Source organism: Zootoca vivipara, chromosome 4, assembly GCF_963506605.1.
Source record: "Zootoca vivipara chromosome 4, rZooViv1.1, whole genome shotgun sequence".
NCBI classification, from domain to species: Eukaryota; Metazoa; Chordata; class Lepidosauria; order Squamata; family Lacertidae; genus Zootoca; species Zootoca vivipara.
The window spans coordinates 45678699-45704404 of record NC_083279.1 but is presented as its reverse complement, the minus strand read 5'-3'; the positions used below and the strand labels follow the sequence as shown (position 1 = coordinate 45704404).

The 25706-nt window shown below is 42.7% G+C and overlaps 1 protein-coding gene across 6 annotated transcripts; it reads right to left on the bottom strand.

The window, feature by feature from the left end:
* Positions 1-1703: 1703 nt before the first annotated feature.
* DDX3X (DEAD-box helicase 3 X-linked) lies at positions 1704-23525 on the bottom strand. Of its 6 annotated transcripts, none has more exons than XM_035116675.1 (19): positions 23299-23525; positions 21604-21661; positions 20549-20599; positions 17766-17825; positions 13223-13351; positions 12100-12223; positions 11171-11338; positions 10988-11087; positions 10272-10407; positions 9172-9257; positions 7940-8038; positions 7440-7600; positions 7197-7341; positions 6710-6899; positions 6307-6488; positions 6084-6201; positions 5471-5627; positions 4362-4519; positions 1704-4208 (listed from the first exon to the last, which is right to left on the bottom strand). In XM_035116675.1, exons 1-19 carry the CDS (start codon positions 23341-23343, stop codon positions 4120-4122), a joined length of 2256 nt encoding a protein of 751 aa, XP_034972566.1. In that variant the 5' UTR covers positions 23344-23525; the 3' UTR covers positions 1704-4119. The 6 variants fall into 6 exon arrangements, with proteins under 6 accessions (XP_034972566.1, XP_034972560.1, XP_034972561.1 ...); XM_035116669.2 differs by having other exon boundaries at positions 6755-6899; positions 23299-23486; XM_035116670.2 differs by lacking the exon at positions 17766-17825 and having other exon boundaries at positions 23299-23484.
* Between the last annotated feature and the right edge of the window lie 2181 nt (positions 23526-25706).

Here is a 25706-nt window from a genome sequence, read left to right as displayed (position 1 = left end):
TGCCAAGATGTTCGGGAGCCAAGGTACGACTACATTTAAATCTCTGCTAGGGTTCTTTCACCAGAGTACTTGCCCCAAACCTAGATCTCAGGCATCTAGGGAACTATCATTTTATTATACCCAATATATTTTTCTTTTAACCAGAAAAAGAAACCCACTATTCCCCTCCCCCACTTGATGCACCAGCAACACAAGGCACAGCCTCTACCCACTTCCAGCTGGCATATCCATAGTACAATACAAGTGCAAAATGTAACTATGTTGCAGTGGATTCACATCCCCCAAGAGGAATGTTCCTGTTCTGGAGCCTTGCAGTACTTATTTCAGGGGAGCAGGGGGCAGTGAGGTGTCAAGAAAGGGATGGATATACTGTAGTCAAAAATATATGGAGGGCACCAGGTTGACAAGTGTACTAGAGAGCCGCCAGCCCTCCCCCCAAACATTTAAGTTACTGAGGGGTTGGGATAAGAGTTCTTACCATAAAAACCCAGCTTAATTCAGGTAATTTTTAACTCAATGCATCATTTGTATGAGACAAATACTACTTTAATGGCTTACTGGCAGACTTGTCTTCCCAGGCTTTTATCACAGGTCTTAATTTTGTTCCTTCTTCCATCGTTGTATCGTGCAATTACATTGTAAACTGCTCTGCCAAGAACAGTATATCAAACTTCCAAGTTAAGATTGTGAAGATCACATTTCAATTAGAGCTTTTTAAAGCTTGACACCCTATAATCTCCAACCATTCTCAATTTGTCTGAGCTGATGTTTTTAAAATGACTTTTGGAAGGTTGTGCTTTCGGTATTGGAATTTACCCTCAATCTTCAGTCACTTACTCCAGCAGCAATTTCAGGGGTTAAGTACCAGGTGTGGACACTTTATTTTGGCTTTTTATTCCACCTTTAAGTACTGTAGTTTAATGAAGACAAGAGTGCCTAGCATGTCCATGGGGTCACGAAGTTGGGCACGACTAAACAAAAAAGTAGTTTAATGCTAATTGAGTTGCGTGAATGCTAAAGTTTCAGATGCTTTGTTTAAACAGAGATCTGTTCCACATTTATTAAGTAGCATCACCCTATTCTATCAAGGTACTACTCTCTCCTTGTTGGAGGAGCCATTATTTTAAAGATAGAAAAATTATATTTTAATGATTTAATCATAAAGCTTTAAGTGCCACTGAATCGAAAAGGGCACTTGAGCTGATTGAAACCACATTCCTTTTCACACCATTCAATTACTATATGGAAATATAGCATATAATTCTGGAAATATATTGGTGTGTATTCTGACTAGGAAAGAGTTTAGGTGTCAAACCTCTGCATGCAAGAGCATTCTGCAAGGGGCTAAATCCATATACCACTGGTCAGTTGTTTGGGAGGAAAACCCACCACTTGAATAACATCCCCACATTTAAGAAAACAGGCCACTACTGGTAGCTCTGTGGGACAAAGCAGAACAGCTATAATAATTATAATAATAATTTATTATTTATACCCCGCCCATCTGGCCAGGTTCCCCCAGCCACTACAAGGGGCTGTTCCATACAATGACCTTTCCTAGCTATTAAATGTGTGGACTGCTTCTATTAGAAACTTTCATCTGTGGCTTTTAACCTGGGATGTCTCACTGCAATCAGTAATGATTAAAAATGAAAAAGGAGAAGCACATTTTGTCACCAAGAAAAAGACCAAACATCATAAAGTGCATTTCAACTTTTTATTTTATTAAAATTGAGAGCAATGCACAGCACATGCAGTGCTAGCATCTAAACTAATACAATAAGCAATTACTAAACCTACAGTGACTTGAAGTTCAAATCTTTACATTCAGCAAGTTTAAATCCGTTCATTGCATATGATTAAACCCATTCTTTGCATATGATTGAATCCTTATCTGAACTGAATAATATTGCTGGCTGTAAAACTTGCTAAAACGCTATTGCTGAATGTAGAAGTCACTGATTATGCCAATACAACAAAGATAACCACATGTTTTGAGGATTGCAATGTGCCAGACATTCACTGAAAAAAAAACCACACAACTAAACAAAAACTCACGCAACAAACATCTGAGAATCTGGACACTTCACGTCAGTGTTTTGAAGTGTTTCATTAATATCTTAAGACAAGCGTATCAAAACCTTGGCATGTTTAATTTTAAAGTTGCCAATTTTTGTTTTACTATCAGAAAGTTATGGCTACATTGCCAATGCCGGGTCTGCTTAATTTGACTTAAGAGTTTAATATGACTTAAACATTAAAAGCTCACACTACCCCGAAATATATAATTTCACGCATACGGTGACATTCAACATTCAAGTGCCAGTGTTTTTGTACTGTCTTTTGGTCAAGTTTCTTTAAACTTTCAAAGAATCACTTTTAGGCTTACAAAAATAAATATTTGTCAAAAATGTTCAATAAATATTACACAAAACTAGCAGCAAAAAGTATCTAGAAATCTGTCGTGTGCAAAGTTTTCTTCCCAACCATTATTCCCATGGTCCCAGTTTTAGAATCTAGTTCTTCCTCCTTAGACAAGCTGCGTTCAGTCTCCCAAGAGACAAAATAAGATTGGAAGTTAAGGACACGCACACAAGACATATAAAATTCTCTGAATGTGCAATAAAAGAAGTATTTTGTAAAAAGTTATGGGCAAAATGTACAAGGGCCTAAATCTAGACTAATTGAAATAGCACCATAACAAATGACCTCAAATACTGTCAAGTGCACCTACTTAAAGTTTAGAACAAGGCACAATACACTTGAAAAGATCTATTGCACTTTAGGAGATTTTGCTGTTGTCCTATGCCACTTAGACTAAGAGTTGGTAACAGCTCTGGCCGCAGAAGATAGCTCAGAGAAACTAAGTGGCAGAGGCATTTTACTGTTGGAAATACTTATCTTTGGCCAGATTCAGCATAACAGACTAAATACAATGGAAACCTATGCAACTAAAACTGACTAAAACTGCACTTGATAGCAGAATTGAAACCTTGTGCAGTTATGTACATTCCAACCTTTGTGATCTCAGAATTTGTTACTCTTCTGGAGCCATTTTACAAGTCTACAGTAAGCCAGTTAACACTTCAACGCAGCTTGAACAGAGTAATGTGAATCTGCATTAAAATAAAGCCTGCTGCATAATTCTTCCTGTTCATTCCCCCTTGACCAAAAAACATCAACACTAGCATGCGTTAAGACCAAAAAAATCAGTCAGGCCCTTAAAAGGTGGACCCATCACTGTTGTGGTCAGCCATTCTACCATTTCAATTTTAATATGGCAGGCAATTTTGAAAAGTCTAAGTAGATGAATTCTCCTAAAAACTATTTCAAGTTCAGACCTTTAAACATTCCCTGTAATGTTCCGCCTCCATTTGGCTAGCTCACATTTAATAAACACTGGAATTGCTGTGTTTACTTGCATTAACTTTAAAACAGTGCTTGTATGCATGTATCCATACATCATCATCATCATGACTGGAATGGCTTATTAAAGACTATCAGGTTCTAAGTACCTATCCAGGATAGAGTGAGCAAATCAACTTTAACTTAGTACAGTTTTGCCACATTAGAAACTAATTCCATTGATATGCTTCAAGATGTTTTATTTTTTCAAATCTGAGTATCAAAGCCCTAATGCAGGCCACCGCACAAGTTTTTTTTTGTAGTATAAAGTGGATGAATCAATGATTCCTGTAAGTTGTATCACACCTGCGTGCCAAGGTTTGATTTTTTTTAAAGCCCAAGTAGAGTAATTTTGTCAAGACAATTGATAATCTTGGGCATTACTGAGCCAACAGGACATCAAAATAAAAAGTTGTCTAAAGTTAAAGGCACAGTACATTAACAAATGATCCTCAGTCACAAAATTATAAATACAGTCTGGGAGTAGGGGGGTGGAGGAGTTAATCTCAACTACAATGGAGTCTTTAAACCTTCAAAGTAGGGCTTCTGTTCCTTTCCTTCTTCTTGTGACCTTGAGCTCCCTTAAAAAAAATTCAGTGGAGAATCACAGCTGGTAATGTACTGCGAGTTCTTGAAGCTACACAAGGTATAGTCTGGCTAAGTTACATGTGGTTTCCATATTAGCTTGTTTGGTAAGAATCTGCAGCAAGCAGATCAGTTGCCCCACCAATCTACCCCCTGAGAGTTATAGTTTCCTCCATATCCATCACTGTTATAGAAGCCGCCATAGCCGCTACTTCCACCTATTAAGACAAAAAGGCATGAAGAGTTTATGACCAAGTGAATTTACCTATACAATCTTATTTTTTACAGTTTAGCAGAAGCCCAGAGTTTAGATTTCCCCACCACCTTCCCTCATTCCAACAGCCCAGGGCACACTACAATACGAAACTCACCTCCAAATCCTCTGCTGCCTCCGTGGCCACCGCCACCGCCACCACTGCCACCGCTGCGCCCACTACTTGTGCGGCTGCTGCCAAAGCTACTGCTGCTGCTGCTGGTGCCTCCGCTACTTGTTCGATAATCTCGGGCACCAAATCCTCCACTGAAACGGCTAGAGGAAATAACAGCGACAAGTCACAATTAGAAGACCATGGTTCCGCAAGTATGTTTTTTAATACATTTCCTAATTAAAAGTACCCTTCATGTTGCTACACCAGGAAATTCAGTTAATAGAGCATCTTTGCTAGTTCTTCAAAAATTGCCAGTCCCTTGGCTAAAATGATGTACTATACTAATTTTTAGTGTTATGCATGTCATTTTCAATAATAGGGGGCAAGCAAAACAATGCTGGCCCCAATCCATTTCAGAGCCAGCATCTGAAGAAATGCCCCTGGCAGCCCCTGCCTTCAGAGGCTGGGAGAGAAGCAGCCAGATAAAGGGCCTTCACAATTGGGGCTCCCAATCAGTAGAGCGCTCATCCAGTACAGAATTGCATATTACCAGGTAAAAAAGAGTCTCATAAAAAGACCCAAGCAAACAGATCTGTTAAATCTACCTTTGCTGCTTCAAAGTAATATTTTACATATGTTCAAGTTACAAACCACCCTGAGAGCTCTAAAAATTGAAGGACAATAATTTTTCACCTAAGATCTCTGTTGCCGGTTAATAAAAAATTAACTATTTTGATGGTGCTTAATTATTAATTATGGAATCTTAAGATTTGTGTTACACCAGGCACCTTCTGCTGAGTAGGTCTATTATATGGTCCATACTCCACTAAAATATCATTTCCCCAGAGCCACTGACAGCAGTAGTTTCAATTTTTTATCTGCTCTATGAGTCCTTTTTAAAAAGCAACCTCTCCCAGGCTAGTAATTACTATTCTTCTCATCCTGAAGACATAGGAAGAGCAATATCTTTCTTCCACTGAAGGGCCAAAGGGAGGAATACAAAAGTAAAATATTATACTGCTATATGGAAGTCAGGTATTTTGCTTTGACGTTGGGTATCATTCCAACTCATCTACATGACAGGTAACTGCTTGGGGATTAAGTCAACTTACCCTTTTGATCGCCCACGACTGCTTCCACCTTTGTGTATCTGCTCATATGCCATATTTTCTAGCCAAGACGGTACTTCCTGTTTAGCTTCAACAAGTAGATCTAGCAAGTCTTTTGTGATATTTATGTTCCTCTCATTGAAGAATGATGTGGCAAGACCTAAAGAAAGAGATACATCCTATTAAGGCAAGGTAAGGAAGCTGTATGTTCAAAATACCTAGAGCACAGGTAGGACATATTCCTGAGTGCTCTTCAAATGACACAAGCTTTTAGTTACAGCTGTAGCTGAACTGTAAACAGCATTCAAGAAATTTTGCACACAGGCATACAATGATGTCTACCCTTTCCCACGTCAAGGTAAAGCAGTACCAGAAGCCATCTGCTTTGTGCTTTGCAGGAATGGGAATATTTCATGTGAATCTTTCACAACATGCCTATGTTAACCAGCGATCTTTTGCTCAAAACCAGTTCTAATCTACTCAGTCTGTGTTACCAACTTTTTCATACTCAAAGCATGCTGGAGTTTAGTGACATTAAAAGTCAACAGAGGATGCAAACACTAATGCTTATACCACTGTGGAAGTTTTATCAAGATGTAGATGAAGAGTGCCTTACCAAGATTCCCGACACGGCCTGTACGGCCAATGCGATGCACGTATTCTTCTATGTCACTTGGCAAATCAAAGTTTATGACGTGTTTTACATTTGAGATATCCAATCCTCTTGCTGCTACCTAATGAAGATAAAGAGTCAGCCATCAGCTCCCTGTAAGCTGAAACTGCAGTGTAAAGAGCCAATACAAAGACACAAGCATTTTCTTAACAAAGTCTATACTTACTGCAGTAGCAACCAAGATGGGACTTCTGCCTGAACGGAACTGGTGCAATGCCTCTTCCCTGTCTCGCTGAGAGCGATCACCATGGATGCTTGTGCAAGCATAGCCTTCGTGGTAGAGGAAATCCTCCAGAGAATCAGCCCCCTTTTTAGTCTCCACAAACACCAGAGTCAAGGAATCTTTTCCTATGTAAGTGAAGCATCTCATTAGCAAAACAATGCCAAATCTATTGTTATAGCACCACCAAGTGGTACAAACTAGTATTATGACTGCAACCATAAAAAAACAACAACTTTACTAGTTAAGCTAGCCGCATGCAGATTAAAAGAAAAATATTAAAATATAGGAGAAAACAAGGGAGGAAAAGTCTGAAGCTTTTCCTCCACCTAACATAGATTCTCATTACCTGAGCCATTAGAGTTGTGTTGGATTTCTCCCAAACAGTCTTTACCTGTGGCATTTAGGAGGTCAAGCAGAAATGACCGTTTGTCTGACTCTTCCACCCACACTACTTTCTGTGTGATGTTCTCGGATGTAGAGCCAACTCTGCCAACAGCCAGAAAGATATATTCCTCCAAGAAGTCACGAGCAAGCATCTTCAAAAGAGAGAACTCTACTCAGTATGGGAGACGCCTAAATAATGAATCCACCCCTACTAGACTTACCTATAGCTACAAGCTTCCATGGATGCATACAAACTAGGCTTCTCATCATATTTTAAAACTAGAAACAAAGTATTGGGGGGGGGTACTTAAAACAGAACTCTTCTTGTTCTCTACCTCTGGTTAGCTACCTACAACAGCAGCTGCTTGCTGGTTTGAGTGTCACCACTTCTACAGTATGGTGACTTTCACTGGAAATGGGACATTTAAGTACTTTGCAAAACAGAATACCTGAATTTCCTTTGGAAAAGTAGCACTGAACATCATAGTCTGACGGACACCTTTGGGTGGCATAGTGTCTTGTTCAACAATACGGCGGATTTGAGGTTCAAACCCCATGTCAAGCATACGATCAGCTTCATCCAGTACCAAGTATCTGGAAGGTATTATAAGACCACGTTAGGATTTCCAAGACTCCATGTTAATATGCTGCTGTGAAAATGCTAAAATTATTAAAATATTATTTTCACATACTTGCAAAAGTCCAGTCCAATCTTTCCTCTCTCCATCATATCTACAAGACGACCTGGAGTTGCTACAAGCAAATGGCAACCACGTTCCAAGTCACGTATCTGTTGACCAATATCGGCCCCACCATACACAACGCAGGGACGGACTTTGGAGCGATATGCAAACTATGGAAACACAACTTAGTTTTAGAATCCAAGACTTGAGATATCAAGTTTCTAGGAGCACATACCACAGGGCTGGCTAATCTACAGGCCTCATGTGCCCTTGGCCCTGGGATTTTTGCAGATCCCCCCCCCAATTTTTTTTGTTCTTTTAAGATTTTTTTTTGGGGGGGATCAGTGACTACTGCTGTGATTCTGTGATACATGAAAGCTTTTTAACCACCCACCCAATTTTCTTCTTTCAAAAGTTAGCAATTTGTTGTCCCTTCAACTCTTGTATTGGTCAATACAGCCACCATAGGTCAATGTGGCTGTATTAGGCACCCCCTAATTAATACTTACTTTTCTGGCTTCTTCATATATCTGAACTGCCAGCTCTCTTGTGGGAGCCAAAACTAGTGAGATGGGGTATTGCTTACGGCGTCCATACCTTCCGTTTTCCTGGAAGATTAAGTCCTCATTACCAGCTGGAAAATAAGCTGCTAGTAACAGTTATTTCTCAACACAATCTGCTACCCAAGTGTTTACACCATTACTCTGCTCTTTCCATAAAGATTTTTAAAGGTTGTGGTCTGAATCCTGCAGTGTTCATGACTGCACCCATGCAGGAGAACCACAAGTAACTATTAGCATCACAGCCATTCTAGCAAAGTGACTGTCATCGGAATCAAGATGCTGGCTACAACTAGTCTGGGTAATTTTGTGGAAACTCCATCCTGATGTGTAAACTTATTTGATGGCAGTGTCTTAAAATAAATTCACCTTCTGTTATGGTGATTTCCCCCTGAAAGAGAGAAGACTGACTGGGAGTCCTTCTGTATCCATTACTGTCATGGCAGGTACAAGTGGCCTTAGTGGACCAGTGCCTCCAACAGGTTAGACTGATGGCCAGCCACTAGCATGCCTGGAGAGGGAAGGCCCAGTTTCTTAGTCTACGATCTGGCAACCTCTGGGATAGATTACTGCAATGTGTTATGTGGGGCTGCCTTTGAAGACAGTCTGGAAACTGCAACTAGTGCAGAATTCAGCAACCAGATTGCTGCCTGAGACTACGTCTGAACATACACCACTAGCAACCACACTACAGGTTGCCTACAGGTTTTTGGGTGGGCTCCAAAGTGCTGGTTTTCATCTAAAGCCGTACGCACATCTTATTGTCCTTTTTTGTGTGCTTCCTGTGAAGATGAGGAGGGTGGAAACACAAAAAAGGCCTTTTCAGTGGTGGCCCCCTATGTGTGGAATGTTGGGGAGATGTGCCTGGCGAAATTATCAACTTTTAGGCAGTAGGCCAACATTTCTTCATTTACTCCAGCATTTGATACTTATATGCTATAATGGTACCCCAGCCTGCTTTAATATTTATCTTTTAGTGGGGTGCAAAAAAAAAATCCAGGATGATTAATTTTAGTAAATTATGTTGTTTTATATAGTAAGCAATGAATAAATGCAATAATGGGTATATCTGTACTCAAGCTCTTCATTTTTCAGCAATGTAACAGAGATGGCAATACACACAGTGCTAAAGTGAAGTACTGTACTGTATTGTTTGTTTAAACCAGATATAATGTACTTGCCTTCATAGCTCTAAGGGCATCACCTGGGCCATCTGTATATATCTGACTCAATATGGGCAGAAGAAATGCAGCAGTTTTTCCAGACCCTAAAAGAAAAAACATTTAATCTTGAGAGCAATGCAAAAACATTTTCATTCCATAAATCCCACCCAAATGTTATGCTCCATCCATCCTGTACTCATCCTTGCTCATAAATACAAAGAAAACAAAGGAGCTTGTGGTGGACTTTAGGAGACAGAAGAACGAGGTCCAGCCACTTTTGATTGACAGAATTTGTGTGGAGAGGGTAACAACGTTTAGATTTATAGGCATTGAGTTACAGGAGGATCTGTCCTGGAGTGTTAATACAAGGGGGCTTGTGAATAAGGCACAGCAGAGACTGCATTTTTTGAGAATTTTAAGGAAAAACCATCTTCCACAAAAGCTGCTGCTTGCCTTCTATCACTGTGCCATACAGAGCGTGCTCACGTACGGTTTATGTGTGTGGTATGGAAGCTGTACTTCTCAGGATAGAGCAGGGCTGTGTAGAATTATTAAAGCAGCAGAGAGCATTATTGGCTGCTCACTCTTCACCTTAGAACAAATCTACACCACCAGGTGCCATAGAAAAGCACTAGATATATCAAGAGATCCAACGCACCCTGGTCACCATTTCTTTCAGCTCCTGCCATCGGGACGGAGATATAGAACAATGCAGGCAAGAACCAGCCGTCTCAGGAACAGTTTCTTCTCTAGAGCGATTTTGGCCTTAAATGGAAAGCCTGGACTTTGAAGTCATCTTATTTTATTTGTTATTTGTATTATATTTACTGTTTTTAATTAGGTTTTGTAATTTTGGATTATGCGGAATGCTTTATCTGAGTGGATGTAGCAACCGAGTAATTTCGTTGTTCCCACAAGGGGACAATGACAATAAAGATATCTTATCTTATTTCAAGTTAATCTGAAATTTAGCGTGGTATTTTAAATCCTAAATATATGTCTTACCAAATTAGCTGTGTCCATGTTGTGCTTAGAGTCAACTGCCAGTAAGGGAATGGCCTATCCCCAAGAACCCTCACTTAGAACACTGCAGTAACACATAGCTAACACAAACTTGCCTGTCTGGGCACAAGCCATCAAGTCTCTCTTGTCTTTGATGATAGGGATAGCATATTTCTGCACTGGAGTAGGCCGAGTGTAGCGGGTGAGTTCAATGTTCCCCATAATGATTTCTCCCATGTCAACATCGCTGAACTGCAACAGAGTTCAAGTTATTAAACAACCTGGTAAAAGCACAAAGTTTGCTTTACACTCATAAGAGGGGAAGGCAGAGGATGGGCAGAAAATTGCCCCTCGTTTTCCAGCATCTTGCTATAAGGCTGGATACCAACAAGTCTTGCAGTGGGCTCTTATGTAGGATGGCATGTCCCCTTCCTTTCTTGGCATCACCTTTTGTTTATGCTGAATACAGAGGCAGCAAAGCATCTTTCTCAAAGCCTAACGTAAAAATATAGTGTGCTGCATGCAATTCCATGTTGCGTATAGCAATCACATAGATTATTAAAGACAAAGACTTTTAAGTGTTCTTCCCATCTCAAGGCAGCCCTGTTTAGGGAAGCTTTTAATGTTTGTTGGATTTCTGTATTTTAATATTTTGTTTTGTTGGAAGCCGCCCAGAGTGGCTGGGGGAATCCAGCCAGATGGGCGGGGTATAAATTATTATTATTTTGAAGGACCATCAGATCTACACTAATTTAAATGTATAGAAGTAGTCCCTTAGTATTCTAGCATAAGCAGCGAACTAGTTACAGCATTACACAAAGGAAATACTTACACTCTCAATGTGTGGAGGACAGTTGTTGCCCGTTGCTTCAACTGGAATGTCATCATACTTCTCAAAATTAATGCCAGTATTCCCACCAGCAAACAGCTCCCTAGAAGATAAACATTCAATGTACAATCACATAGCACTGAACACCTGACTTACAGACCACCAGATCCCACTGCTAGTACTTACTGCTCCACACGTTCGCTTGGGGCAAGTGGTTTAGACCAGTCATCTTCATCACTTTTATCAGACCAACGACTGTTTCCACCACGTTCAAATCTGCCAAAGGCACTTCTATCACCACCACGACTGCTAATGCCATCAAATTCACCGCCTCTTCCACCACGGTCATCAAACCTAAATCACATGAAATTACACTAAAACCCATTTTCATGACAGTTTCTGTGATGTACTAAACACACTAATGAAGCTGCCTGGCTGCTAGGCAGCTTAAAAGCATTTCATGATATAATTAAACAATAAATCAGTATAACCCCACAGCTATCCATTTTCCAAGATTTGACATCCCCTTGAGAAGGATATATTACCCCAAATATTTCAACTGTCTCACATATATCAGGCATGTGGACAGGATATCAATGAAATTTGAAGTGGCACACCTGCCAGGTAAAGGCATTTAATTGTTCAGATGGCATTTTAACCCATGTTGGGAATTGGACTATCACTTAATTCCTCTACTGCTCTCACAACACAATTCTGCCTCATCCCCTGAACGCCCCAGCCTCCTGGCCCTTCAACAAACAAGGAGAAAGCTTACTGAAAGAGCTCCTTCTAAGCCCAGATGTATGCCATAACTGCACAGTGGCTCTGAATTTTCATTCCCCTGTCTTTCTGCTGGGGCATATGTGCTAATGCTAAGAAGACACAAGGACTTCTATTATGTGGATATAAATTTTAGAAGTCCTACAGCAAAAAGGTGGTGGAAATGAGAGGGTAGCCCTATACACATGAAATTAACATGCTGCAGCCAATGCAAGCCTAAGAGCTACAAAGCACACGTCTTAACCTCAGTCAGTTCTCCCCTATTTCTACGGATTACTGAATGTTTTATGGTGGTGGCATTCACATTTTTAATGGGAAGAGAGCTAAATTTTTACCTTCTTGAACCATTACCACGCTCAGCAAAAAAGCTTGATTTTCCTGATCCACGGTCACTCCTTGCACCAAAGCTGCTGTATGCAGCATCCCTGTCTCTGCCAGCATTCCACCCACCATCAAATCCTAGGAATAATAAAATCACCAATGAAATCACTGATTGTGTGGATTAAAGATACAAAATCCCTCAAACCATCACCATGAAAATGTATAGTATTTTACAATTTTACAATTACAATATTTTAAAATTTTACAATTTTACAATTAGCAGCCTGTCTTAAGAGACATTCCCATATTTTATTGCATATTGTGAATCAAGGAGACACTGAAATTGGGTGTTTTTGCTGCCAATATTGCAATATGGCAGAGATTAAAAAGCGGGTCCAGAATGATCATGTAGTAAATTATATTCAAGAGGCAGCAGCCGATGATTCTCTCGAGCTGCAGCAAACCCCAGAAGCAAAGCCTAGAAATGTCCATTAGGACCCTGCATACTGTTGCGCCCATGGCATTGTAGTAGAGTATGGCCATTAGGCAACCTTTCGTGAACCACTTCCAAAAATTATGTCATTATCTTATTCTAGTTACAATTAGGTTGTCTCAAGAAAAAAAATTGCAACCTGGGCTGAAAATGAGACCGTCCCGGAGTCCATCAATGTGTCCACTGAAGCAAAGATGATGAAATAGAAGCAGTGAAAAGACCTGGAGACTGATGATATTTCCTGACAGGAAAATCTGGAGTAGGTGGTAACTGGTATAATGAGGCCACTCAGTGAGAAGCTTCACTGTTCTTGAGACATTCGTTATGACTGTAGGATTTGGATAACTATACAACTCCAGAATTCTATGGTACTATCCTATAGCTGTAACTAGAAGTAAGGCTCCGGGATCAAAATCCAAATAACCAACAAGAATGAATACTACTTTTGTAGCTTTCCAGCTGACAGCAAAACAGCTCTGCAAATGGTACTTGATAAACAAAGCCTCAAACTTCCCTAAGAAGTCTCAACCTATGCTACTATACTCTTAATCTAAGCGCTCTAGAAAGCTGTCTTTATTGCCAAAAGCAGCAGTGGACACTCAAAAGTTTTGTTGGATGAAAGGTGCCAGGTCTCCCTCGCCCACCTCTGTCATCACGTCCAGATCCTCCTCTGGATCCAAACACACGATCACGATCGTAGCCATTCACCCGGCTGTCACGATCATATCCATTCATATAGCCATTACCTCCACGAGAGTCCCAGCTGGGGGAATCTTTGGCAGAGAATAAAAGGTTACAAAATTAAAGGGTAAAATGCGCTAGCAAGTTTTTGCAAGCTCCACAGCATCAGTGCGACTTTGCTGCCAGAAATTTACATGAAAGCCTCCTTTCTGGGGAAAACAGAGTGGTGTTGGGTCTAATTTCTTGATTAGAGATGCAAGCCTTCACCTGACCAGGGTGTTGCATTGTGAGCTGCTTTACAAAGCTGCAAACCAGGTTTTATAGAAAGTTGTGTATTTAGTTGAGCCAAGAGATTTTTTTTAAAAAAAACCTAATGCAGTGATTTGTATGTGTATTAGTTTTGTGCATCAATACTTGCTGCCATGCTGAAAACAGAAGCATGTCCTAAAGAAAGCTTGTCAAACTGACTGAAGCAAGATTCAAAATCCTGTGCTGAGCTTGGCAAATATACATTTTATTATTCATTCAACTATGAATGGAATGGTGACAGACCAGTCCACTATTAGTGTTGTATGTATTATTTTGATTACAAATCCAGCTTCCTAGTAACAGCAAAAAAGAAAAAAATAGGATTGCAGTATAAAGTTCATGAAATGTTTGAGTCTAAGCCAGTTTAGTGATGCAGATGCAAATGAACCTTGGTGAGCCTTGAGCTCACACACTTTCCTTGACATGGCAACAAGGAGTTCTGAAGGCTTCAACTTATATTTGTGCTTGACCATAACTTGTTATGCCTGGGGTGGCCACTGTGGTGCTTTGGAGAACTTCTGTGGCAGAGCTCATGAGGTATCAAGGGTTATCCCTGCCCCCAAAAGCTAGTTGAAAGAGGACATTGGAATGCTCTTTTCCACTTCCCATTTCAGCTCTGTATGCTCTTGAAGACTCAGATCGTTACCTCTGCAGCTGAGCAGAAAGAAAATCATCTGAGATAGGAAGGAAAGAGAACCGATCTCAGAGGCCGGGATAAAAGGAGATTGGAGAGTATGCACATGAGTTCACACACCTTCGTTCCAGTAAACATGGATCCTTAGTTCCAGTAAACATGGCAGAAGTCTCCCCCCCAACCAAATAACAGAACCCATCTGTCTCCATTGACAGAACAGAATTTCTTTTTTTAAAATCACAGGTCCAGTTCTTTTCATGATACAAAACAGTTCTCCTAAGGCACAGGTCCTTTTGGAACGCATGTTTAACAAGTGACCCCCTCAAAACCATTAAATAAATTAAGGTCACCTCTGTGTACACAGTTGTGTTCCATTATTTTGTTTGACATCCTATGTAAAAATGAACATCCATTAGAATTTGTGCCGTTGATATGTTTGTGATACTGGCAAGCACCAGAACTGCATTTTTTTACTGTGCAGTCTCGCACTTCAATCTTTATTCTCATGGTCATTTTGGGGTATTTATTTATACTGGATCCAATGTTTACTCAAGTCACCTTGTAAAACCAAAAAACGTGTGTGCTTTCTCTGTCTGCAGGGGGAAATGGAAAGAGATGAAAAAGAAGCAACCAGAGGTGGCAGCGCCCGCAGAACTTTCATAGTTCCAAATGTGCCCATTAGCCCAAAAAAGATTGGTATCAATGCTAGATGTTCAAACTGATGAATATTAACTACAGATCCGTTTGCAACAAGCCAAGCTGAAACCTAGAATTAACATTAACAGGCTTGTCAATTTGGACATAACAACCTGCACTTAACAGAAGTCTTAACTCCTGTTGATGGCTGCACACAAAAGGAAGCACGAGAAGGAAGTGTATGTATGAGTCCAAGGCTTGCTTGCATCACACTAACTGATTTAGCATGATATCCAAACTATCCCACTGCTACCTCATGGGGTTGCATTGATTCTTCAATTCCTAGCAATGTTCCATTATCCTGCTCCCTCTCTAGTTGCAAGCTTTTTAGGAGCTGCTGGAGTGAAGCTTGCTGGCAGTACTCCTACCAGTGAACACTTTCACTTTCGAATAGGGAATCCCCCCCCCCCCGCCAGCACAATAGATTAGGGAGTTGGACAACAACCTAACATTTATCCAGTACTTTCTGAAATTATCAATTTACATGTATTTCAGTTGTTTTAAAAGTTCTAGAAAAATTGTTTACTACTGCTAAAACAAAAAGATTTTACATCTCTAGATTGGATGAATCAAGATTCTGCTCCATGGACTTGTTATTCTTTATTCCAAAAACCTGAAGTTTGTGACTGATTTCAAAAATGCCAAGTTCTACTAAATTACCTAGAACAAGCTATTCTAAGTACTTCAAATACTTATCCAACCTATAAGCAACCAAAATGCAAAAGAACTGAAAAAAGCAACAAGAGATATGTTGGAAGAAAGGTTTTCAAAGATGTAGTGCCGTGTTTCTCCTAAAATAAGACACGTTTTATATTTATTTTTCTGCCAAAAAAACACACCACAGCTTATTTTCAGGGGATGTCTTTTTTTTTTTTAAGCTACTACCCTGGGAGGCTCGGCCCGCCGCTGCCGCAGCCGGCGTCGCATGTTCCCCTGGAATTGCTGCAGCCGAGGCTCCGGCCAACGCAGCTCCTCCATGCCAAGGGGCTCCCGCGGGGCCTACGCTCCCCGCCGCCGAGGTAGCGCGGCCCGGCCTAGGCCTCACCTTGTCCTCCCAGGTGGAGTCGCTCCGCAGCGGTTTGCCCCACAGCGAGCCCTTCAAGGCGCCGCCACCGCCACCGCCGTTGGCCACCAGATGCTGCTGCGGATGCGACGTCGGCTCCTCCTTCCGCCGGCCGCCGCTCATTGTCCTCTTCTGCCGCCACCGCCTCCCTCCCTCCCCGCCGGGCCGCCGCTGGGTCGGGGCTCGGCGTGGCGCGCGCGGCTCCCGCTCAAGCCCCGACCCAGCGGCGGCCCGGCGGGGAGGGAGGGAGGCGGCGGCGGCGGAAGAGGACAATGAGCGGCGGAAGGAGGAGCCGACGTCGCATCCGCAGCAGCACCTGGTGGCCAACGGCGGTGGCGGCGGCGCCTTGAAGGGCTCGCTGTGGGGCAAAGTGCTGCGGAGCGACTCAGCGGGACCCGGGAGAGATAGCAGCGCGTCGCACGCCAAGTCCCGACCCAGTTGGGGCTCGACGAGGCGCGCACTGCAGAAGCCCCACGCAGACCTGCTCCCACCACTACCGGTAACAATACCCCCAACACGTCTTATTTTGGGGGGATGTCTTATATTTCTTTGCCTTTAGAAAATCGTGCCATGGCTTATTTTAGAGGCACGTCTTATTTTAGGAGAAACACGGTACATTAGGCTAATGTGTAAACTTATAGAACCTGCTTGGAGAATGGAAAGTTTGTCCAAGCGCTTAGGGGAGAAGTTCATAGATTTTTTTAATTGGGAAATTCTGTAAATAGGATTAAGCACAAAACCCCTCCATTAGTTCAGGAAAATAATTAGTATTTAAGTTCAGAGTATATTGTGTGATTCCTTCCATATTTAAAAAGATTTTATTAGGTGTCTAAAGTTCTATATCCAAATAGCATGGTTATCTATTAATGGCTACTAGTCACAGTAGCTAATTACTACCTCCAAGTACTGTATCAAGAGGAAAGAAGTCTCTGAAACACTAGAATTATTGCGCTAAGCTTCTGCTTGTTGGCTTCGCATAGGCATTAGGTTGGCCAGTGTGAGAGCAGGATGCTGGACTAGATAGGCCTTTGCTCCGATCCAGAAGCCCTCTTCTTATATATTCATATTCACACTAGACAGCACTGCACACTATTCAGCTTCAACATGTAACTAAATAAACTGTGAGGCATGGTAAACTTGCTAGAAAATTAGCACTAACAAGGCTTGGGTAACTTTCAAGTGTCTTGCGGGCCACTAGTTTTATGCCATGTTTAATAAATCAGAAGATCCAAAAAAGCACTTGCCAGACCCAAGTATTAGGATTGCTATGGATTTAAATTTTATAAAGTGCAGAATTGGAAACCTTTCCTTGCCTTTTTCTATCCAGTCTATCCATTCGAGGCGACAAAACCTTGATCAAGTACAAAGTGCAACTGAAGTTGTAGTTTCCCTTAATGTGTAGTTTTCCTTAAACACAGTAAGCTAGTACTGTAGAGTAAGCCCGCAACTTATGCAGAATTTACGTTCCAGGGATTGCATCTAAAGACAAATTCAATACACATTGGGTTCAATAGCAGGTGGGATTGCCAAAGAAATTTCTTCTTGAACCCCACTCCCTTTTTATTTTTTGCCACACATGTAAAGCTGAACACATACTAGCTATCTGTGTGTAAGTTGTGGGTTTACTGTGTTCAAATTAATCCTAACAAAAAGTTGCAGGCAAAGGAAACATGCCTGACAATGAGTGTAAAGGAACAAATGCTCACACTGTTAGTTGACTGCAAGTTATGACTATGCAATATGCTTAGAGGCATGCTCTCAAATGACAAATTTTTAAGACCACTCCATCTTGACACCAACTTACAGCTTCTTGGTGGCATCGAATTGGAATAGTAGTTTGCCGCATAGTTATAGGCATTACCTGCTGCAAAAGAGCCATAAAACTCCCAGCATTATAATTCACTCCAGTTCAAAGGCATAAAAATCTCAACATAATGGTAGAGTAGACTTTCTTCAACCTGTAAAATATATTTTACTCAAGCAACATAAAAATATTCGTGTGAAGAGGTAAAATTTCCAGGCTTCCACATTCACATTCACCAGCTCACCTTTGGCGATCAGGGGGAAGAGGAACAAGAGCACTCTTTTGCCTCCTGGTGGCCATGATGGGGGAACCCCGTCCTGCTGCCAAAGCACATGTACAGAGGACTTAAGAATGGCAGGAGCCAGCCTCTCACCAGGCCAAGACACCCTGAGAAGCCAAGATAAACTCTCAACAGCTCCAAACAGTCCAACACAAGGAGTCTTTTCCCTCAAGAAAAGGGCAATGCATCTGATTCAACAGGTATTGTGCTATGTCACACTCAAGAATTTATACAGCTGTTTTTAAGGGTTGCGTCCTAGTCCTACTCATAGTAGATCCACTGAAATAAACAAACATGGCTAACTTAGGTCCATTAATTTCTATGGATCTACTGAGAGGAACTCAGAATGAACCACCTGTATGAGAGTGAATAAGCCTTTCCCTGGGAAAGCATCATCCTATCCTCTTGTGTTGGGTAGTCCTTGGAAGCAGCAGGAATCACTCTTCAATGTTTCTAAGCATGTCCTTCCAGATGGGCACCTGTATCAGTCTTTTGCAAAAATAAAGGAACTCGTGACATACTTGACCAATTGTGATAAGAGCTTCTGTGGATTTATGATACAACAACTCTATTGGTCTTTACAGTATCCATAACCCACACGAAGAGAGAAGGGGTGAGTTAGGACAACTACAAATGGCTGGATATCAATGCCAGTCAATATTTGTTAGCCTCAATACAAATGAGTTTTCTTGCAAAGAGCTGTTAGTTTTTAATAGAAATTAGAACCTGTGAATTTGAACAAGCTTCATCTTATGCCCCTTGATCTGCCACTATTCACAAATTCTATCAGTTGAGCAACAAAGTGGGCAGAGTCAAGTTGCCCTGACAATAAGCACCCTATTCCTAAACTTTCCTATCTAGTAGTTCTAATACTTGCAAAAGTAATATCTGAACATTGTTTCCCAGCTCCCAAATTCAGTAGCACTTCCAGACCGGTTTGCTGAACTGTGCAGAGTTCATCTTTCAATAAAGGACACTGTATTCAATCTGTAGATATTTAAAGTACGGTAGGCTTGGAAACCTGCAGCCCAGAAGATGCTGGACTCCAACTCCTAACTCCTGCAGCAAAGCATGGCCATAGGTTCTCCATACCTATTTTAAAAGACTCCTGGCAGCAAAGGGGGGGGGAGACCTCTATTAACTTCGAGAGCTACTTACCAATGAACCAATTTATAGTCAACACTCCCCAGCGAGCTCATAAAAATATTAAAGTTCACAGTAAGTTAGTTTATGGCTTTTACCCATGAAGCAGATTTAAGCTAAAACACTGAAAGATGACAACTGCAAGTAAAAAGTATTCTAGAAAACTCTTGGTGCCCCCCCCCCGCCAGTCCACAAGCAAGGTAATTTTTGCAGAGGCATCTGAGGCAAGACAAGGTGTCACAGGTTGGGAGAGGGATGAGACCTGATGGTCTCCAGCACTTCAATCATATTTGAATTAAGCCACATGGAGTAAAACACTAACTTACTCCCAGGTAAATGAAAATTAGATTGCAGCCCAAGTTTAGTTGTTGATCAGACACTATTAATGCAGCATATTCCCCTATAGCATTGGTGGGTTGAATTTTTAGAGTACCATGATGCAATTTATCAGGAGATTAAGAGCTTAATCAACTAACAGCTTAAAGCTCAAGAATCCTTGGACAAAGCTCTGTGTTCAAACTTCCCCATAAACAGGCTTGATGGTTACAGGCTACACATAGGGTTTTTCAGGGCACGGTATAGCCACCAACTTATTAGAATGGATTGTACCAAACTATGAAAACAAAAATGTGTCAATGAGCTGACCGTAAGGCTTCCATTAGTAGAATGCGGAGGATTTTCACCAGTACTCCATGAGCTCTACATCCCACCACATCCTCCCTAGATCTCCAGAGTGTAGGGAAACTTCCACAGCAGATTTAGGGGGCATACAGGAACTGCTGAAAATTGCTTCCAGATGATGGTACGGGTATACAGTCACCATTTATTTTACATTTTCATGTGTGTGGGCCACTTCCCTACAAATTATTAACACAAACTCTGATAATGGGGTAGATATTTCAATACAGGAATCACTACTTGACTTCATGATTATCATAACTTTCAAAATGAGCAAACCATTCTCTTATTCTGCTTGGATGCAAGCACAACATTTATTTTACAACAGATTGCACTGTTACTTAAGTAGCTTTATTACTCAAGCCAAATATACAGCTCATCAATCAGCAGCTTACTGCCAGACTTGCCTAGCTAGACTACACTGAGCCCAAATCTTCTCTGAACCCACTGTAGAATGAGGGAATCTAATTTTTGCCATAGACTTAATAAGGTGTTACTTTTAAATATGCACTCTTAATACCTCTCCCTACCTCCAAAAGCCTAGGTACTCATTTGTCCAACCACTTGTACCAAATCTCCTTGAATCTGAGCACCCAACATTTTGGGGTTCTTGCAGTTCAATTCAGTGAGCCTATTTTTTTTAACCCTGATGCTCCATATATTCAAGTACCAACAAACATACCCTGCTTTGAAGCTTCTCTATTCCGTAAGTGAGGTGGAATGTACCGGCCTTCTGAAAGTTGGGGAAAAAAGTTTCAAATTAAAATTCTGTACAGCAAAGTCTGTTGCTCTTATTACCAAGATTATTAACACCTTATTTTGTTTATTGATTAAACTCATGTCATTTTTTGCTATAGCAACTCTAAACTTACAGTATTTTAAGCAGAAAACCAAACCAACATACACATTAAGAAGTGTTTAAAGTACTTCATGCTTAAGCATATAGTCTAAACATACAGCACCTCTTCCCAAGTATTTTCATTGTTAGAAATATGCAAACAACCAAAGGGTGGCAACACGAGAACGAGCCTTTTGGATGGTGGTTCCCCATTTGTGGAATGCTCTCCCCTAGGGAGACCTAAAGATATGTAATAAAGGTGCCAAATGAACACTTTTCTCTTCAAGCAGGCATTTGGCTAATTAACATTCTATGGCTTTCCAAATGTGTTTGTGGGAAGTGGGTTATTAGCTTGTTTTGTTTTCTAACGCACAGTACTTTGTATTCTCAGACAGTATACAAATTTAATAAATAATTGTAACAACAATAACTGGAATGTGCTGCTGCCTCACTATAGGAAATACATACATACCCAGTTTTAGCAGATGAAACAATTTATGGACGTTTGAGTAACACAATCACTAAATGCCTTTTGCTGATACCAAGCTCACACTATTGTGCACCAAAAGTGGTCTGCAGATTAGGTCTGCAGTTAATTGACTGATTAAGCAGGTACCCAATTTAAGGTTCTTAACATTCATTTTAAAGGAAAGTTTCTAGCATGGTAATACTTAATGTATAACAGATTTATGTATAAAAGATTTACGTAGAACAGATTTACGTAAAATACCAATGGGATTTAGTAGTCTACAATTACAGTACTTGCAGGATGCCATAGATCTGCTCTCTCAAACATCAAAATCTGCAATTTTTTCTACTTTTGTAACTGGAGCAATATACCACCAAATATTCTTTTACTAGCTGCAATAAAATACTTTAATTCTGAATTATATACTTACTGCTTGCTCCACCTCCTCCACTCTGATCGTCTGAGGAATTCAAGTCTAGACCAGCAAACTTTTTTAAAAAGGGAGAGAATAGTCATTCAACCTGATTAATTGAAAATACTTAAAGCACTGTAGTAAAAAAAATTCTTGTCTTATCCCACATTGTAAGTTAGCAGGCTCTCCCCCTTAAATACCAGAATAGCTTTGATATTTTAATGTCAATTTAAACCGTACCTCCTTAAAACTTACTTTGGTTTTACTTAAAGCATGTGACATTATGGACAAACCCCTCAATTTTAGTGCTGTCTTCCAATACGCTTAATATTTGCATTCAAAAATCGGCCACAACCCAAATTCCCCTTTCCTCAAAAATAACTACTTGTGCCAAATGCTTTAAAAAATAGTAACAGAACTTAAGCTTGCACTGTACACCTTAGTTTTATTGAAGATGTCAAGAAAAAAGGGCCTAGGCCTTAAGATTGTACAAGCAGTATATACAGCCAAGGTAAAAAATACCGCTGCTGAATATTTTCGTGTATTATTTTGTTTGCGGGGGGGGTTAAAAAAATAAAATCCTTTTATATCTAAGAATCCCCTTTTTCAACTTAAGATGGACGCACATCACAATCTCGCGCGGCCTTCAGACAGAGCCATTAGCAGTTGTACAAGGCAGGCTCGCTCGCCTTCGGGGAAAGCGCTCCCTTCTCCCCGCCCCACAAGCGCCGCCCGCCCTCGCCGGCGTTTACGGCCGGAGCGACACAAGCGGCGGGGAAGAATCCGGCGGCGGTGGCGCTTCGCTTTCACTGGCGGCCGCTAATCCGGCCGCGTCACGTGGCTCCTTCCTCTTTCCCCTTCCCCGGCCGGCTTCATGACCTACTTCGGGAGCCGGCTCTAGTGCAACGCCACCCGGCAACTATCCCGCCCCGAAACGGGCAGAGAGAAGGTGCAACTTCATTTTAAATAGGCTTCCGAGAACCCAAGACGAGCGGAAGACGCGGCCTTATGCCTGCCCTTCCTCCCCCCACCTCGTGGGCCTCGAGGACAAAGGAGCAGGGGGCGCGCGCGCGCGCGCTCGAGGTAGAGGGAGGGAGAGCGGGAGGAGCAGCAGCACCAGAGCCATTGTGGCTCCCACTCCCCTCCTCCTCCTCCTCCTCCCCCTTCCCCAGACAGAGGGAGCCGCGCACGCGCCTCCACCGCCAAGCTGCCTCTCTTCTCCCCCCCCCACCCTCGCTTCGTCACACGCACAATGGCCGCCGTTGTCCCCCACCCGCTGCAATTTCCGGCCGCCGCCGCTAGGGGGCCCGGCAGATGTAAGCAGTCGCCAGCGACGCACAAAGCCCCCACAGCAGGCCTCAAAGGGCCCGGCGGCGCTTCACCCGAGCTACCCTCCGCTCTCCGCTCCCTTTACTCATTCGCAGGGGCACCGCTCGCCTCGCTCCGCACCCTTTCCTAACAGAGGCTCGGGGCTTCACGGAGGCGCCAATGGGGCGAACCCCACAAAAGGAACTGCGTCACAGTTAAATACGCCACCAGGAGAGCGGCATGAGGAGGATGCGGGTGGGCGATAATAAAAGGAGTATCGGGGCGAACTAGGATCGATTCAATGAGTCCGGAGGACCCCAGAAAGCAGACCGATGAGCGCCGGGGAGCGGGGGGGGGAATACGCCTCGACCCTCCAGGCCCACCCGCCATCCCACCCCCGTTTACCTGCTGATCTAGACCGAGGGCATTTTCCACTGCCACATGACTCATAACGAGAGATCGTGTCGGGAGGTCCCGCTCCGCGTAGAGAAATTCGGATTCACTAGACGTAGAACTAGCCTCTGTCGCTATCGCCGCTACTTCGCCTCGGAATCGCGTCTCTAACTGAAACCCCCCCAGTTCGGCCCGGGCCCTTATATATTCCTCCGCCCCCTCGCAGCCGCCGTGCTGACTTCAGCGCGCAAACCACGCCCCTTCTTCCTCCTCTCGATCCCCTCCCCCCACCTCTGCTTGCAGCAAAAGGTATCGCGGGGAGAATTCTCCGCTCCGCATAAAGAGGTGGGGGGAGGGCGAAGAAATCCCAAGGCTACCGCGAGAACTAGGGAGGCTGCGGACTCCTCCCGATTCAGGAGGATATAGGTGTTATCGCGAGGTCTCCTCACACAATGTTTACAGCGCTGGTCGCGCGAGATCTCTCCCCCTCCCTCCTGGTTTGCCTTCCCCTCCCTCCCGTTTCGTAAAGACTGGTGAGTCACCCCCCACTCCTCGTTTCCTTTGAGATCTCGCGAGATTTCTGTCCAAATGAAATAAGGCTCTGGGAACAGAGGGTCTCCCTAGGTCACGTGGGCATTTCCGCCATCTTAGGCTGTATGCGGCTGCTGAAGTGGCGCAGCCTTCGGGTGGGGGTAGAGGTGTAGTGTGAGGGGCCCAAATTGGAGAGCCGAGGGGGCTAGGCCGCCACGTATGTCCCGAGGATTGCGAGAAGCAGCACGAGAGTTGGCGGTAACGTCAGAGTGGCGCTGCGCGACTCGCTTCTGCCTTGTGTGACCTAGCAGGGGTCGCCTGGCAACCAGCAGCGCGGCCAGTAGCCCCTCCCGACGCCCTGTAACCCCTGAACAATAAGGGGGCGATGGTCTCCTGGCGGAGTTCTTGCGCCTTTCCCCCTTTCCCACCCCCTTCCCTCTGGCGCCTAATGCTGTTGCTTCGCTTGGTCACAAAAAAACCCTCTGCAGAGAAAGGATGAATAGCGATGACCTTGTCTAGGCCTCTCGCATCATTTGCCTACGGAAAATGCCTTCCATTGCAAGGAGGAGTTTGGCCTCTGCCGTCTTAAGTGTGGGAGGCTTCAGACCCCAGAGGTCAAGGTCAAGAGCTGAGAGGCCTCCCAGTATTTTTAGCTCTTCAAGAGGCTTCTCAAGAATGCCTGTCGCCTTGGATGCATTTTTACAAACTAGCATAGCTCATAGTAGCCCCCCCCGCCAAACTTCAGTGGCTAATCACCTGAGGAAAAGCAATTTGAAATTGTTTGCTTGCTTCAGTAGATCTTTGAATACTCAAAAAGTTTGTTTCTCCCTGTGCATGCATGCTAACCACATTTGCACTGACACAGTATGATCTTACGCACATTTATTTTAGTAAGTCCCATCAAAATAAAATAGTGCTGTAAGTGCCCTTGTTCCAATGCAAATGTGTGTATTTATTTGAGTTGTGTATTAGGACCAATTTATTCCTTCAAGAGACAAAAAGTATCCCATCTCCCAATGCTTGTAAATTCACTTCGCAATATATATTTACCACTCGAGTTGCAAAGCCCCTTTTTTGCTGAGGAAACTACAAAATAATTATATTTCTCAACACTAAAAAAAACTGGGTTTACCAGTATATGCATCATATGTGCATCAGGGCCACTTATGTGAACTTTTCAGCACCTAGCACTAAGGGTGGAATTCTATATACACTTTACTGGAAGTTAAAGAAACAATTGTGGTTTCTTTAGGGCTTACTTCTGAATCTACATGCATACAATTAACATTTGATGGTCATGGAGAAGGACAAGAAGTTCTGCCCTAGGAGCACTGAAAACTATTTGGAGATTCTCTGGCTTCTGAGAGTTCATTAAGAACTGCAGTATACTTTCAAGCCCATCTGGAAACTTGCTTTTTTAAAAAAGAGAGAAAGCTGAAATGCTCAGGATGCTGCCTTCTCTGTTCAGTATCATGCCCAGCGTCCTTCCACAGTCCTGTAGGATACACACAGCCTTTCTTAAAGTCCATGTTCCTAGGGTCACTCACAAGCATGAAAAATGTAACATTGCCAGGATTCTGCCATTTAGCTAAGCAGCCTGGACCTGGAGCTAGTCCTCTGCCTGTGGATGACATTCAGTGATGTGTATCTACTTGCACAACAGGAATCAGGTTCCCCCCCCCTCAAACCTTAGCCTCCTGCATGTCCCCAAAGCAGATTGGGGTGACATGCTGAGGGGGGGGGGAGTGCCTTCCTGCACGAGCACTTAATGCCATGTTAGCTCTTACATAGCATGACCTATGACAGAACATCTATCCCAGCCACTGCCTGTTCTTCTTCCTGCACTGGTACCGGTAGCTACTGTGTCATCCCACAGCTCCCTGCTGTGT

Coding starts and splice junctions, on each gene's coding strand:
- DDX3X (XM_035116675.1), bottom strand. CDS start 23,343: ATGAGTCATGTGGCAGTGGAAAATGCCCTCGGTCTAGATCAGCAG. Junction 11,339..12,099: donor CGTGGTAATGGTTCAAGAAG/GTAAAAATTTAG, acceptor CATGTGATTTAG/GTTTGATGACCGTGGTGGAA. Junction 7,342..7,439: donor ATTGGACTGGACTTTTGCAA/GTATGTGAAAAT, acceptor AATACCTTCCAG/ATACTTGGTACTGGATGAAG.